This window comes from Electrophorus electricus, chromosome 2, assembly GCF_041902795.1.
Source record: "Electrophorus electricus isolate QZ-2024a chromosome 2, ASM4190279v1, whole genome shotgun sequence".
Classification (NCBI taxonomy): Eukaryota; Metazoa; Chordata; class Actinopteri; order Gymnotiformes; family Gymnotidae; genus Electrophorus; species Electrophorus electricus.
In genome coordinates this window covers 2,396,172-2,409,282 of record NC_137498.1, presented here as the reverse complement: position 1 = coordinate 2,409,282, position 13,111 = coordinate 2,396,172, and the positions used below count along the sequence as shown (strand labels likewise).

The 13,111-nt window shown below is 42.8% G+C and overlaps 1 protein-coding gene across 2 annotated transcripts; it reads left to right on the top strand.

Moving 5' to 3' along the window:
* The first annotated feature begins 2,248 nt into the window (after window positions 1-2,248).
* On the top strand, window positions 2,249-11,292 carry bmf2 (BCL2 modifying factor 2). 2 transcript variants are annotated; one of them, XM_027030134.3, is made up of 4 exons: window positions 2,249-2,403; window positions 4,331-4,666; window positions 4,913-5,112; window positions 9,225-11,292. In XM_027030134.3, the coding sequence occupies exons 2-4, from the start codon at window positions 4,345-4,347 to the stop codon at window positions 9,333-9,335; spliced, it is 633 nt and encodes a 210-aa protein (XP_026885935.2). In that variant the 5' UTR covers window positions 2,249-2,403; window positions 4,331-4,344; the 3' UTR covers window positions 9,336-11,292. The 2 variants fall into 2 exon arrangements, with proteins under 2 accessions (XP_026885935.2, XP_026885934.2); XM_027030133.3 differs by having other exon boundaries at window positions 4,892-5,112.
* The last annotated feature ends 1,819 nt before the right edge of the window (window positions 11,293-13,111 follow it).

Sequence of the window (13,111 nt, the reverse complement as noted above, 5' to 3'; positions counted from 1 at the left end):
TGAGATAATCAAGGCAAACCTTTACAGCTTCTATCATCTCAAACATAGCCAGAAGTAATAACGTACATCAGGTCGACATCAACCTGTATCTCTCCTCGGCCACGGACAGAGCAGTTACAAAAAGCATTTTACTGCCAGTTATACCATGTAAGACTATGTACATGACAAATAAACTTTGAACTTTGAACCACCTCACTAAAAACTGTAGAATTTGTATCAAATTTTATCATGGTCATCAGAACCAATAAGCTCTGTTCAAAAAAGGTTACGAATGCTAAACCACAGGGTGAGAGAGAGAGAGAGAGAGAGAGAGAGAGAGAGAGAGAGAGAGAGAGAGTGTGTGTGTGTGTGTACTGGAATGCTGGTCATCTAAAAAGATGATGTCATCACTGAAGTGTTGGAAAGATGAAAATGATGTGTGTACCACTCAGGTAATGAGGGTGGATGAGTTCACTTATAGAAATAAACACACACTGAAGACAAACACTGAACATCTGATAGCTGACATGCCCTGCAATATTGTATTCACTGTGATGTTCATATATCTGGAGTCAACACCACAATTGTGCTTTGGAAGGTGACCTAATCTCGGTCTGTCTCTGATTCTTACCCAGTGTTGAACACTGAGTGCACAATTTTTGTCCTTTACAGCATAACTTAGGCAGAAAAGAAAGTAGAGTGGGGTGGTTTGGGAGGTTGTCGAATCTCTTTTCTCAAAGCAGATTTGGATGGTTTGAGATGGCTAATAAGTGAGAGGGGATGCAAGATTTCTCTGTGCCTGCAACAAATCCCATTTGCAATCAGAGATCATCTCTAAACACGTCACATTTACAATGAAAGCCTTTCAAATGTGATTTATCATTTTTGCATGGAGGGAATCACAGACAGGGTTGCTTCACCTTTTCATGAACTCTGAGACACTGGCTGGGTTATGTAACACAGGACCTCTGCAGCTGTTTAGGTATTTGTAAACAGAACTCTTCCTTAACTCATTCAGCTAAGACAGTCGCAAGAGGAAAGAGCTTTGTTTGGCTTTGGGTAATACAGGTAAAACATAAACATAAAAACACAAACAGCAGGCAGAAACAAAACAGGAGACTACACTGTTCGTTCTCCCATCCAAATTGTTCTCTGTTTTCAAGCTGAATGCTGCTGTCAGGACCCACACAGCTGCACGGCTGTCCCAGTCCATTCAGAAATCAATATGTTCAGTGCTAATTCCAGTCTATGTTGAGTACCTTAAACGTGCACTGAAACGTCTCAAAGCATTGCTATAGAACTTGTCTTCATTATATTCGGTACTGTTTAAAAAACCTGCACTTATACACCAGGAGGTCTGAAGGATAACCCCTTGCTCTATTTACAGAATCATGATTATGGCTGTCAAAACTTGCAATGAGGTCTTCAGTTCCCATGGGTCTTATCATGTGATTTCTCAAATAGTCCACAAATCTTCACACTCACATATTGTAGATAAGGTCACCATCATACGCAATGTTATTAACCAGTACTGGGGAAGGAACTGAATTCAGAAAGACTACAGAAGCCAGTGCAAGCATTCAGCGAGACCACTTCCAGTTCAGAACCAAATAACATGGCCAACTTATGTAACAGCTGCAATGTTTAGTTAAGAGTTACCAAGACATGCTACACTATTATAAATAGACGTATCTTTAATCCTCTTTACTCACAGCAGAAGCTGATGCCATAGGTTGCTAATATGTGGACAGCTGATAAACCATTTTTTAGACAAGAAGACAATTTTAAGCCATGTTGAATTAACCTGCTACTAACCCCACACGCTACACATTTTTTATTTTTATTTTTTGCGTATTTTCTCATCTAACAAACCTTACTGAACTTAGCAGCTTCTTATCTAGACCTTCATCGGATGGGTTAGCCATTAAAAAAACAAGAATAAGAGGAAGTGATGTCAAATCTGTAATCAACTGGCGACATGTGCAAAAGGCTTAAATATAGAATCTGTGATCCATTGCCTTTTTTTCTCTCTTTTTGTGATCATGTACGCAATCCAATGCTGACCCTGCCCTTACGGGACCGGGTTACTTCACCAGCGCAGGCTGGTGAACGTACCTCTCCTTTAAGTAAAATTAACATACACTGTGACGTATTGGCGAGAGGGCGTGGCGTCCGCCGAGCTCGTGTCCGGGCAAAACACAGCGAACGCGCCATTGTGACGTTTCGCTAGAGGGCGTGGCGTCCGCCGAGCTCGTGTCCGGGCAAAACACTGCGGACTCTTACACACAGACTCAACGCAGCGGCGAGAACAACAACAAAGCCAAGTGGCGCGGTTTCTGAATGTGGATTAGTAATTACGCGCAACACTCGATAATAAGGCCTACCACTGAATAGAGGCATAAAAAGAAAACATAAAAACTGGCGGTAAGTGCTACTGTCCTCTGTTGTCTCAGAAATTGTGGTCATTTTTTTTTTTTTTTTTTTACAGCAGGACAACAAAATGTAAGCTTCCGAGTGTAGTATGTTATGGAAATTGAAACGAATGTACTTGTAGCCTACACATAAATCATTCATTATCATCTTGATTTGGGAGGACGTAAAGTGGCGGTATCCATAACGATGCTTTGACGCTTCGTGAAAAGTTAAAGTGAAGATGCACTACATACGACGACTCAGATATTGCATCCAAAACATAAATGGAAGTAGCTACTATAAAACAAGCACTAATGTCTCATGTCAACCATAACGTTGGTCGCGCTTTACCGAAGCAAGGACGCGTCAGTCCGCACATGTACATTTAGCTGAAGCGATTTCATTTAGCGATCAAACTGCTGCATCGTAAAGGTTCCCATGGCGAGAAAAACCCCAATAAACATTCATACAAGTAGTAAACATCACACGAGACAGCCTCATGGCGTTCCGTCAAATGATTCAATTAACACTAGTTAAAATGAAATTGACAAGGAACGGACTAAAGTCATCAAACAAATACAACGACCTCGGCAAGAAAAAGAGCGACAATGTTATAGCACGAGCGTAATTCTTTTTGTTTTTTCGCAGCAACCTAATTGTAGGAAATATTCCAGCCCAGTTTCCCGATATATGTCAGACCATATATCGCAAACCGATATATGATCTGACATAGACCGCCATCTAGAAAACTTTGCATGCACAGTCCGTCACGTAAGTTACTAAATCAGTGCGAAATTGTTTTTGACCTTTGGTGCGCATCGACGCGTTAGACTGCCAGCCGAAACTCGACGTGTGATCGCGCAGCGATCGCGCAGCAGGTGCACTAGCTCGAGCACCCTCTTCACAAAGGTATTTGGATAAAGGAGGGTGGAAAAACACCAGTTTAACAGTTAGAGGTGTTAATCAACATGCAAATATGGTTGCACGTTGTTGTAATTATGTGAGAATGTCGCCCTATTTAAATTGCTTTTGCATGTTGTTTTATTGTAAGTAGGGCTACTCCTTGTTATCCGTGCTAAATACTGGCCTGTCACGTTGATGGTGACGGGGGTACGCTTCGGGAAATCTCACATCTGTAGATGTTACACTGTAGATGTAGATGTTGCACTGTAGATGAAGATGTTCTGTAGATGTTACACTGTAGATGTAGATGTTCTGTAGATATTCGTGCGAAGCACGAGACAGCGAAAGGAGCAGTCACGTTGCTTTCTCGTGCATTCATTCTCGCACGCCCATTCAGCACGTCCTGCTGTGGGTTCAGCTTTCCTGTCTCATGCAATGTTTTTGAATGAAGGTTTTTCCACCTCTGTTGTGCTCCTCTTACCAGTCCTCAGATGACGGCTCTAGAACTAACAAAATCTGGTACTTGTTTGGATGTGCAGATATTTCACTGAATGTTCACACATTCCTGTTTGTTGTTTTGCCACCTGTTTCTGACTTTGTTATGAATAGACCGGATTCGCTCTGCTTTGTTTTCTGGGAAATGCTGAAACTCTCCCTCATTTAAATATAACTTCAGTGAAACTGTGATGTTGTTGTGGTTTGGTTGATGTGTGGGGCTGATCTCAGACCAGTTTTAAAATACCCTTTTTTTTTTCTTTAACCATGGCCAGTAACGTCACTAAGTGTGAATGACAGCTACTTGCAAGCAGTTTGCATAAGGACTCCTTTATTATTCGCAAGTTTGAATGTTTTGACAAAACTCTACCTTAAGAGATAATGAGCTTTCTGCATTTGTGTTACATAAGTGTTATAACTTATATATAATAATGGCAATAAAGGGCAGTTGAGCTGAATCTGTGGATGTGTCCAGTGAGTGGTGTAGTGGCTGTGTTGTGGCTGTGTTCTGACCGCAGCTCTGGTCTACTCTGATCTCCAGGGCAGTGTCCTCTGATGGAGGATGAGGAGGAAGGCTTGTCTCTGCTGTCCCTTTTCCATGGAAGGTCACTCACTACCACGCCTGTTGAGGACAGAACTACTCTGGACCGAACGACAGGACCCCCTACTGACAGTGCAGTGCAGAGCTCTGCTGTCGTAGCAGGCATGCCCCTGCTACAGACCACGCCGCGCTGCAGGGTCATGGCCTCTGGGCCAGACGCAGCTCCCCCTAGTGGCAGGGCCAGGCCACTTCAGCGGTCCCTACATGGAGCCGTGGGGTTGGGGTTAGTGTCCACGCCTACTACAACCACGGAAGAGACGAGAGCATTGCTGCACAGTAAGGACAATCAGTAACGTATGTGGTATAAAGAAAGACTTAAAGTAGAGACTCCCAGTGGATGTCATTTAGGGCAAAGGTTAATCCGTGTGCAAAAAAAATGAGCTCATAGCGCAGATGTTATACTGACAATCGCATGACTAAATACAGCCAAATGCACAACACCTGCAATATTAAACATGAAGTGGATTTGCCAGAGAGTGGATGGGTTTAACATGTGCACAGGTTTGATTTTCTTCCCTGAAGGTGACCCTGAGTTTGGTGCGCACTTCCTGACTGTGTCGGAACCACCACATGCCACAGCAGAGGAGGATGAGGAGGAGGAAGAAGTGGGAATGCCCGAGGAGAGAGATGAAGAAGCGCGGCCAGGAGCGAGTGTGGAGGTGCAGATCGGACGGAAGCTGCGTGAGATCGGCGATCAGTTTCACGAGGAGCATCTACAGTTGGTGAGAGAGAGGAGGAGAAGGAGAGAGGGAGAAAGGGTGTCAGAGAGAGAGAGAGAAAGGGAGAAAGGGTTGCAGAGAGAGAGAGAGAGAGAGAGAAAGGGAGAAAGGGTGGCAGAGAGAGAGAGAGAGAGAGAGAGAGAGAGGTGGGGGGTGTTTGGGTTGGAGAGAGAACAGATTAATGAATTAATATGATCTTAAGAGATTTCTTGATAATGGGGTCACACTCAAAGTAAGGATATGCAGAAGTGAGTGAGTGGGTTTGTTAGTTTGAAGTGAAACCTCTTCTGGGTAAGGCTACATGTCAGAGATGTGCCCACTGGCTTATCAGAACATCAGCATGTGGTTATGCCCCACGCTTTTCTTAAGTTAACTAACAGGAATCTATATAAGTGGCACGGTTGTTTTTTGAGATTGGAGCAACAGAGAACATCATCTAACACCATCACCATGTCCACCACATGGCGATAAAACTTCTTAACATCTTTACTAGGCTTTGTGAGGCCTCACGGGCTCCAGTACAGAGGTCATGTTTACTCAGCACAGCCAACAGACTGATTCATATCTGACTGTCTGATTATCAGACTGTGATCATTCCTATAGTACTAATAAACCAAGCAGTGATTTTATGACACTGGGTTTAAAGGCATGTTCCGGTGCTTATTTTTGAGTTCAGGGTAAAACAGTTTTGCAAGTTTGCTTGGTTTTTTTTTGTACACTGTATGCCGAAGAAAAAATCAGCACTGGGATATTTCTTTACCACTGCAGGTGTTGGGTTTTTAACTTCTGTTAGAGACAGTTTGTCCTGCTTTCAATTTCAGGTTGTATTTGGTGCTTCAGAAGTCTGATAGTCCGAATAATGAGGGTTTGAAATCAGAGTGCCAAGAGCCCGTTCTCTGCCTGATCCTTTGACGTGGAATGGTATGGTAGAGCAGTTCAGATGTCCCCAGAATAGCTGGGTGCTCTGCGCTGTATGCTCTAGGGATCGCACTGAGTGACCTCAGTCCAACTCAGGAGATCAGTGTTAGCCTGCCCAGTACTGGATGGTGTTTTTAAGAAAGTGTAATCACGCTAAATTACACAGCACCTTTTGTCATTTGAAGGATATTTATGAAAGTGTAAATATAATTTACATTAAAACGCAGGCAATAATAGGCCGGGTGTACATTCAAATAACATCAGGATACTGTGTACCGTCACCTTGTCATTGAAGTCCTGCTTGTTTATTGCTTTCTTTTTAAAATCATATGTAAAAAGAGAAGTGAAGTGTAAATACACAAACATCCCATATACAAAGAAAAGCCACAAACCCAGCAAAGTGTGCAAGTTCACTTTCAGATCAGTGTGACTGATGAGTCACGTGTCTGTGTGTGTGCGCGTGCGTGTGTGTGTGTGTGCACGCATGCGCGTGTGTGTTAGCATGTGCTGAGTAACCAGGCTAGGACCCACTTATGGGTAACAGGTTACTCTGATGACAGGTTATGATTTTATTTGTGTTTAGTTACTTGAAACATTATTTGTGCAGGAAGCCCAGCTGAGTCTTGTTTATGTTATAGGCAGGTGGAGCTTGTACATCAGAAACAAAAACACCACACAATAACATAAAAGAACACAGCAAGCACAGATTTGTGCTTAAAAGGGGTGTGCTGCCCTCCGTGCGCTTTCACGCTAACTTAGCAGGTGTGTGGAGGACGTAAAAGATGAACGGCTCATCCATATGTTAACATGCAGGCTGTTCGTGTACTCATTAAAGAAGGGGGTTTCCAGGATCCGTTGTCTTCAGGGAGTGTTAAGAACAAACACAGCATCTTTCCTCTCACTGGCTGCGTTTGAGTGTTCACTGCTTCGGAATGAGACGAGGCAGGGTTAAGGTGGGGTTCTTAAACCCTGCCCTGCAGGTCACAACTCCAGCACACTTTTTTGAATTTCCTTGCTCCAGCACCCTTGACCCAGTCGATGACTGGTTTGGTGATGAAGTGGTGAGCAGAGTGGTGGATCAGAGCAGGCTCAGAAAGGTAGAGTGGGTACGATGGACCTGTAGTGAGCACTCAGATAACACATGTTAATGGACCTGAGAATTAGGGTTATTATTAATGGTTAGGTCTTAGAATTGTACAGATGAAAGAGAGTGAAGTGATTTGAATAATATCTTAGGGATTTGGAGTAAGTGTTGTAAAAAAACATTGAGAACTGCTCTGAGGGGTAATTTGCTGTTAAAGAAACAAATGGCCAATTAATAATGAAATGAAGTTGGTGTCCTTAAACAAGGCTGTGTGTAAGGGAAGGTGGTAGAGTCGGGGTTAGTCTGGTCTGAGTGAGATTAGGACTATAGAGTCTGTGTTAGCCTGGTCTGGGTGAGGTTAGGACTGTAGAGTCTGTGTCAGCCTGGTCTGGGTGAGGTTAGGACTGTAGAGTCTGTGTTAGCCTGGTCTGGGTGAGGTTAGGACTATAGAGTCTGTGTTAGCCTGGTCTGGGTGAGGTTAGGACTATAGAGTCTGTGTCAGCCTGGTCTGGGTGAGGTTAGGACTGTAGAGTGTGTGTTAGCCTGGTCTGGGTGAGGTTAGGACTGTAGAGTCTGTGTTAGCCTGGTCTGGGTGAGGTTAGGACTATAGAGTCTATGTTAGCCTGGTCTGGGTGAGGTTAGGACTGTAGAGTCTGTGTTAGCCTGGTCTGGGTGAGGTTAGGACTGTAGAGTCTGTGTCAGCCTGGTCTGGGTGAGGTTAGGACTGTAGAGTCTGTGTTAGCCTGGTCTGGGTGAGGTTAGGACTATAGAGTCTGTGTTAGCCTGGTCTGGGTGAGGTTAGGACTATAGAGTCTGTGTCAGCCTGGTCTGGGTGAGGTTAGGACTGTAGAGTCTGTGTTAGCCTGGTCTGGGTGAGGTTAGGACTATAGAGTCTATGTTAGCCTGGTCTGGGTGAGGTTAGGACTGTAGAGTCTGTGTTAGCCTGGTCTGGGTGAGGTTAGGACTGTAGAGTCTGTGTTAGCCTGGTCTGGGTGAGGTTAGGACTATAGAGTCCGTGTTAGCCTGGTCTGGGTGAGGTTAGGACTATAGAGTCCGTGTTACCCTGGTCTGGGTGAGGTTAGGACTATAGAGTCTGTGTTAGCCTGGTCTGGGTGAGGTTAGGAATGTAGAGTCTGTGTTAGCCTGGTCTGGGTGAGGTTAGGACTGTAGAGTCTGTGTCAGCCTGGTCTGGGTGAGGTTAGGACTGTAGAGTCTGTGTTAGCCTGGTCTGGGTGAGGTTAGGACTATAGAGTCTGTGTTAGCCTGGTCTGGGTGAGGTTAGGACTGGCAGTTTCCACATGCAGCAGGCGCACAAACACTGAGGAAGTGAAGCCAAGTCTGGGTGTTTATACTGTGGGCTAAATATAGAACATGAGTCATCCACAACGTCACTGGTAACATGACTGCTGCCTTAAATGTAGGCTAACATAACTCTCTGTGTGTGTTCGTGTGCGTATGTTACTGTGACAAAGAAATCCTTTCGTGATAAACTAATAGGTTTTTGTAGAATGTAGGAATGGTAAATAGCAGTGTTGCTTTGCAGTGTTTTTCACTGTAATGCTGTTTGTAAGACACAGTAAGATGAAAGCAGCTGACTGTGTGTGATATGTCAGGGAGAAGGTGGCTTACGCAACACACGGCAATACTTCCCCTCCATGGCAATGCACTGATCTACTGACATATAATCCCCGCCCCCTCAAAAGCTTAGTGGCCATGTGTCTTATTGGACAGGCTTGCGGTGCATTAATATCTGCTATAGGGAGATCGCGTGACCTATAATCTCCACCCACAAGCCCAGTGGACAAGCACATATCAAGAGACTTTTAGGGAGAATTATATGGAGAGTGGAAATAGTGGGGGAACAGCACCATCTAGTGGCCAGTTCTTTTTTTGCATCTCAACCGTCACCGAGTTGCCCCACTTCCCCAGAAAGGTTATAGTATGAAACACTTAACATCACACAAAAAGTAATACGACTTATTTATCTGAGATAAACAAATGGAAAAGATAACTGGTGCTACCAGTAATATGATATTTCTGATGTGAGAGAACCAGCAGTATTTTTATGATGAATGAAGATGTATGAATGATTTTTCTTTTCCCTTTTTGGCAGTTCCTGCAGTATCAGAGGGCCCAGTTGCCGGGTTGGTGGCACATAGCAATGACACTCTACAATTTCCTGTTTCCAGTGGAAGAGATTGGACCTGGTGGGGGTCAAAGGTGAAGAAGCCCTTCTGCCCTAGGCACTAGTGCTCATCACATGTTGTGGTCTCTATAGAGTGCGGTTAAAAGAATGTGGACTCATGGGAAGTCTAAAACAATCAAAAAACGAAAAAGAGAACACGAGAGAGTCACCGCTGGCCGGAGACCTACCCCCTCCTCTTTAAAGAAGCCATCCTCTGAATAGAGCCCAAATAAGGCAGTGTCTCTAGATTTCTTATCTTTGTTAACTTTAGTTTTTAAAATTCATTTGTTTTCACTTTACAAATTGCTAGACCTCGTCTAAGCTCAGTGAATGCCTTACTAGAGCCAGCAGCACCAGTAAAGTGATTTGTAGAGAGAAGAGGCTGACAGAAGAGCCTGTTACCATGACACCTGTGCACAAGAGCCTGTTGCCACCACACCCGTGCGGTGGAGCCTGTTACTACGACAGCCATGCAGAAGCACCTGTTACTACGACAACCATGCAGAAAGCACCTGGACTGCTCAGTGTATTGTGTTGGGTTCATTCTTAAAGAACAACAACAACAACAACAAAAAAACTCAACAAAACCTGAACCCTCTTTTGTTCCTGCGGTCCATTCTGCCGTGTTCCCTTGGCTCCATTCTCTCTCGGTTCTTTGGTGGTCCAGATTGCTTCGTTGTGTCTCTGAGGCAGTACACACCCAGAGCACAGAACAGTGCCAGAAGGAGATTCAATTGAACAATCATGTGTTTCTGTGATTATAGACAGAGAAGCAGTAGACAACTGCTCTCTGTAAATGACAGACCCAAACGTAATCGACAGAGGAGTGTCACCTTAACGTGCCATCGTGACTGACCAGAAGCCTTTAAGATCCGTTGTGTCCTAGAGATCAGACTCTGTTGTGTCCTAGAGATCAGACTCTGGTTTCGATCTCCCCAGTTCAGTACAAAGTGAAGTCAAATATCTGCGTGGTTTACTGAGGAGTTTTGCCTTTGAACTGTTTCTCAGTCTAAGCTGCAAGATTTTTAAAAGTAATGGTTTTTTTTAATTTCTTCGTGGAGTTATCTTGGATTGGATCAATTTTGTAATGAGATCACGTTCAGTCTTTCTTGAAGTTCTGGTGGTTAGATGACCTGAGATGACCTGAGACTGTTTAAACGGTGCTGAGTTGTAAAAGACTAACCTATCATGGCCACATTTAGCAAGTATTTGATCATAAAAGCATGAAACAAAAATGTAGCACATGGTCCTATTTTAACTGAGGAACAAAAATAGTGCAAAATTTGTTTTACAAACATCCAATATATCATTTGGAATGTAAAGTTTACACATAAAAAATACTTCTAATAAAATACTTGGTTGATGTGGCTATTTTGGATAAATGATCACTAACCCCTGTAATGATGACAAATCTAGTGTATGTGTGTATGTGCGTGTATATATATATATACGCACACACACACACACACGACTAACAAAAAGAGTGATATGTAAACTTTGCTTTCAGGTGCTGAGATGTTATCAGATTTTGGAGAACATTTAATTATTACAATCATTGTAGTTGCTTGAGCTGGTCTTATGAAAGCAACTGTGCTGTAAAAGCAATACTGTTGCACAATAACAGGCAGGAACCAGCACCTACGGAAGATCTATAAAAATCTACGGCCTATAACACCCAATACATGCGAGATAGGCAGTCGCTGGTAGGAAATTACTGTAAAATCTCTCAGAATTAATAATACCTACCATTACACGTTCAACTCCCCAAGCCCGTGGTTCTCATGACAACTCGGTTGAATAAGTTGGAGGAACTGTACTTTGGTATATTTGGTGTAACACCACTGCTTTTAACAGAATTGATTGGAAATTGTGTATCCTGACCTCCCCCTTCCCTTAAGATTGACATTATTGATATTTAGCTGTGAATATGAATATATATATATATATATATATATATATATATATATATATATATATATATATATATATATATATATATATATATATATATATATAAAATCTTCCCAACAGCCCACACCTCACCATGTGCTTTTATCTATTGTGATGGAACAACAGGCTCTTTGTGACCTCACCAGTGTGAAATTTGAATATTTATAAATTCTTTCAGGGTGTGGCTCGGATTTGATCAGCATCCAATGAGCAGGCCAGAAGGTTTCACACGACTGGCTCATGACTTGGAACTGATTTGTTTTTATTTATCTTTAGTAAGAAGGATGGGTGTGAAGGAAGGGGCTGTAATAGATTAATAGTATTTATTTATTTTCCATATATAACTTTGTAAAATGAAAGGAATATGAATTGATTTAGGTAAATTCTGAATAATGACAGATGCAGGTGAAATCTAAATACAGCAGCATTCCACATTGAGGAGACCAAAAAGGTTTCACACAACGCAACCTGGTATTTGTACCATTTTTACCATTCACAATTGTTACTAACCAATATCCTTGTGCACTTTTAAAAGAAATATGTTACATCTTAGCCATTGCGAAGTACGGCTGGTGCTAAGAGTTTGTTTTGAAGCTGTATCACAGTTCTAGTGTTTCCTTGACTTTGAGTCAAACCAACAGCTGTTTATGAAATTCCCTGGAGTTTCAAATCAGGTGTGTTAAGACCTTGGAGAGCACCAATCAGGAGCTTTGCATTAGATGCTGACCAAGACTCACACGCTGGTCCTGGAACACAGTCCTGAACAAACTATAATCTTCACCATTCTTCCCTGTTCTTCTAAATTGGTGGGCATTTGGCTCTGCCCTGGACCTCTCCACGGCTCTGAACAGCCTGTTGATCTTCACGTCAGTTCATTCCCAAGGCCTTTTTGTTCAAGTGTATTCGATCAGAGAGGGGGCATTGGGTCCAACAGGACTGGTGCCAAAATGTCCCTTGCTTGAACAAAATGGGATTTCCATTTCCACCCTGCGATTCATACCCTTGCTCCGTACGACTAACCTACAGTGCTATGCTGCATTGCTGTTTTTCCACTAGCCAAGCTTGCATTAGGTGTGCCTCTTTTACCCGTGAATCGCTCTCCATGATGCTGTGCAGACAATCAGACCTCTACGTGTGCCTTAGGGCAAGCACACCAGCGACGCAAACAGGCAAACATGCCGAAAGATGAAAATAAGAATCACAACAGCCTTTGATGTCAGCTTTAAGCACATGCACATGCTTGTTTGCCACAGATCAGTGCTCTGGAGTCCAAGCAAAAGGCTAGCTCACTGTGCCTAGTTACACGTTACATCCTGAACAAATAATCACAATTTTAATTATCCAGACGGGAAGAAATTGTCACCTTGCAGTTTTAACATCTTGAAACCCAAACTTAATAAAAACACATAATAATAATCTCACATAAATCAGTTACAAGAATTCAGAATGGAAAATTAATTAAGAAACCGTGATAATACACATAAGCCTAATGTATTTGAAAACAACTTGACACCTTTCTGCCTGTGGCATGAATCACAAGTTAGTTGTGGCTACATTTTTTTGCTCAGTGCAGGCATTGTGAGGCATAACTCCGCCTACTCTAGTTGAGCCTCATCTCTGGCCAAGTTGATCTACTGTAAATTAACCTATAGTAGTAAAATTGAATCCAGTGTTTTGCTTGGACCGGGGCTGCCTGTGTCTGTTTATGTTTTGATGCCCTTTTAAATGCACTCTTAAAGAAAAGATTTGGGGAAGAAGCGTTTCATCAGGTGTATAAAACCCATTTTTGTTTTCTTTTTGAATGTGTTATATAGGAGTTAAAATATCCACGATATCCCTCTGCCTTTTAAAATTGCTTTAAAAAA